The following is a 2,102-nucleotide window of genomic DNA, read 5'->3' as shown; positions in this document are numbered from 1 at the left end:
TTTTAAAAACTTATTTTATATAGTTTTTTACGTGATTAATCTAATTTCTTTTTTAAATTTAACCAAGTTGTCATTATTTAAAAAATTACATTTTTTTATTTTATTTATTCATTTTTCTTTTTTAAATAATTTTTGTTTCTAGTTTTTAAATAAAATTTTCTTTTAATTTTTAGATTTTAAAGTGTAAAAAAGGAATTGCTTTTAATTTTATTTACTTTTTAGAAATTTATTTTATTTATTTATTCTATTTTTTAATTTAATTTGTTATTCTTTTTATCTTAATTTGTATTTCTTTTTTTAACCATTTTCTTCCAATTATTGGATTTTATTGTTTTATTAAGAAAAATAAATCTTTTCACATACAAATTCTTCTGCATTCGATCCTTCCATTGCGTTCGTGAGCGATATTTCTTTTAATCATTTTCCATCCGTTGGCGAAGAGTTGAAGGAGTCAGCGCAAGCAGTGTATTCTTGCAAGCTTTTATTTAGTTAACCTGTCCCGGTGTCTCTAATCAGATCCTGCAATCAATTTTAAGTCAAGACCAGCCCATAGGACCTCCCTGAAATTGACATGGAATAAGTAAGCAAGGCAATTTTGGTACCTCCGTATAAAATAAGTTTATTGTCAGAATTATAGAAACTGTATAAACTTAAAGTAAAGGTACCACATCTACTAATTCACAGGATTTTTTTATATTTTATTTTTTGATACAAAAACATACTTGCACAATCAATAAACTTAAAGCAAAAATTTACGTATTAGATTCAAATACAATACACAGTTGTGCAAATAAATTAGCGTCAGGATCGAGAAGCAAAGCGATGATAAAATTAACTCGAATTTATTTGTGGCAGCACATGGTTAGAAACCAAGTTCCCAACTTCGCTTTCATTTTGCTTATTCTCTCTCTGGACTTGCTTCCCTCGATTTTCTTTATCGCTTAGTTCGTTGTCTCCAACTTTGCAATACCCTTACCAAAATTGTTTTCCTGTCGACCTTCCACACGTTGACGTAACATTTTAAATTCATCGGCGCACTTTGTAGTTATCGCATTGCGTACTTCCCTGGACGACATATCCTTAGTGAGAGCCATGAATTCGATTAAATCACCAACAATCAATGGATCCAATTGACCCTTGATGGGCTTGTTTATGCTCATAAAGGCCGGCGATGGCTTACCAAACAGCGTGTGTATAGAAAGCACTTCACGACTGAATAGTAATACCAAAATCTTACGCGTTATGGCAGGACCACTGATCGACCAGTTCATATTGAAGAGTGCGTCTTTCATTATTCTGGTGCCATTCTGACCGAGTACGACCCATTCAAAGCCGCACTCCGTTACAGTATTTTCATCGATCAACTGTTTTATTGCGCAACTCATGTTGAGGGAAGTCTTTATTATCTTTTTCTCCGCTGGTGCTGTTTTGGTGGGCTTGCCTCGCTTAAAATTCAAGGAACTACTTTGTTGTGTGTGCTGGGCAACGGGGAAGTTTTGCGGCTGTTGGTTATCCAAATGCTGTGATACGATGCTGCTAGCATTGAAGTTGAAGGTGTGTTCGCCTTATAGTGCATTTCCTGCTTCAAAGGTGAAGAATGATTGTCTGTATTAGGCTTATGCGGCATGCATCTCGGAGAAGCAGCTGGTGTGGGTGGCAATTGGTGCATCAACAAAGCGTGGCGTATTTCCTTATTTGAAGTTGCAACTTTGTACATCTTCAAGTTTGACTTCTTGATTACTTCGTTGGCTGAACGCTTCATTGGGTGTTCAGAGGGCTCTACGGAATTTTATGGCCTTTGATAAATTTAGAGCTTCAGTTTGTGTGCTTGATGGCTGATTTCTTGACCGCACACTTAGTTCTGCAACCTTTTGATTGCTTAAGTCGAGTGCTTCGCTGGCTCTGTTGTCGGTTACTACACTGCTTAAAGGTGATGGTGATCCATTTGCCCCTACAGCTGATAAGTAACTCAAAAGCTTGGCTCGGTATTCAGATACTTGTCTTTGTTCTTCAAGCAGAGTGTTGGAGGCTTTAGCTTTCGAAATGAAAGTGCTTGTGTCTTCGAAAAAACTCAGATTATTTATTTGGGGTGCGTGGCTGCT

The 2,102-nt window shown here is 36.0% G+C and overlaps 1 protein-coding gene across 1 annotated transcript; it reads right to left on the bottom strand.

The window, feature by feature from the left end:
- Positions 1-941: 941 nt before the first annotated feature.
- On the bottom strand, positions 942-1,385 carry LOC118742035 (early boundary activity protein 1-like). Its single transcript, XM_036474003.1, has one exon. It carries the CDS (start codon positions 1,383-1,385, stop codon positions 942-944), a length of 444 nt encoding a protein of 147 aa, XP_036329896.1.
- Positions 1,386-2,102: the final 717 nt, after the last annotated feature.

The sequence above is a fragment of the Rhagoletis pomonella genome, unplaced genomic scaffold, assembly GCF_013731165.1.
Source record: "Rhagoletis pomonella isolate Grant_MI unplaced genomic scaffold, Rhpom_1.0 Rhpom_scaffold_00006, whole genome shotgun sequence".
NCBI classification, from domain to species: Eukaryota; Metazoa; Arthropoda; class Insecta; order Diptera; family Tephritidae; genus Rhagoletis; species Rhagoletis pomonella.
The sequence above is the reverse complement of the archived record's forward strand: the minus strand, read 5'-3'. Positions and strand labels throughout refer to the sequence as shown.

Bases quoted from the DNA above. Each gene is read 5' to 3' on its own strand.
- LOC118742035 (XM_036474003.1), bottom strand. From the start codon at position 1,385: ATGAGTTGCGCAATAAAACAGTTGATCGATGAAAATACTGTAACGGAG.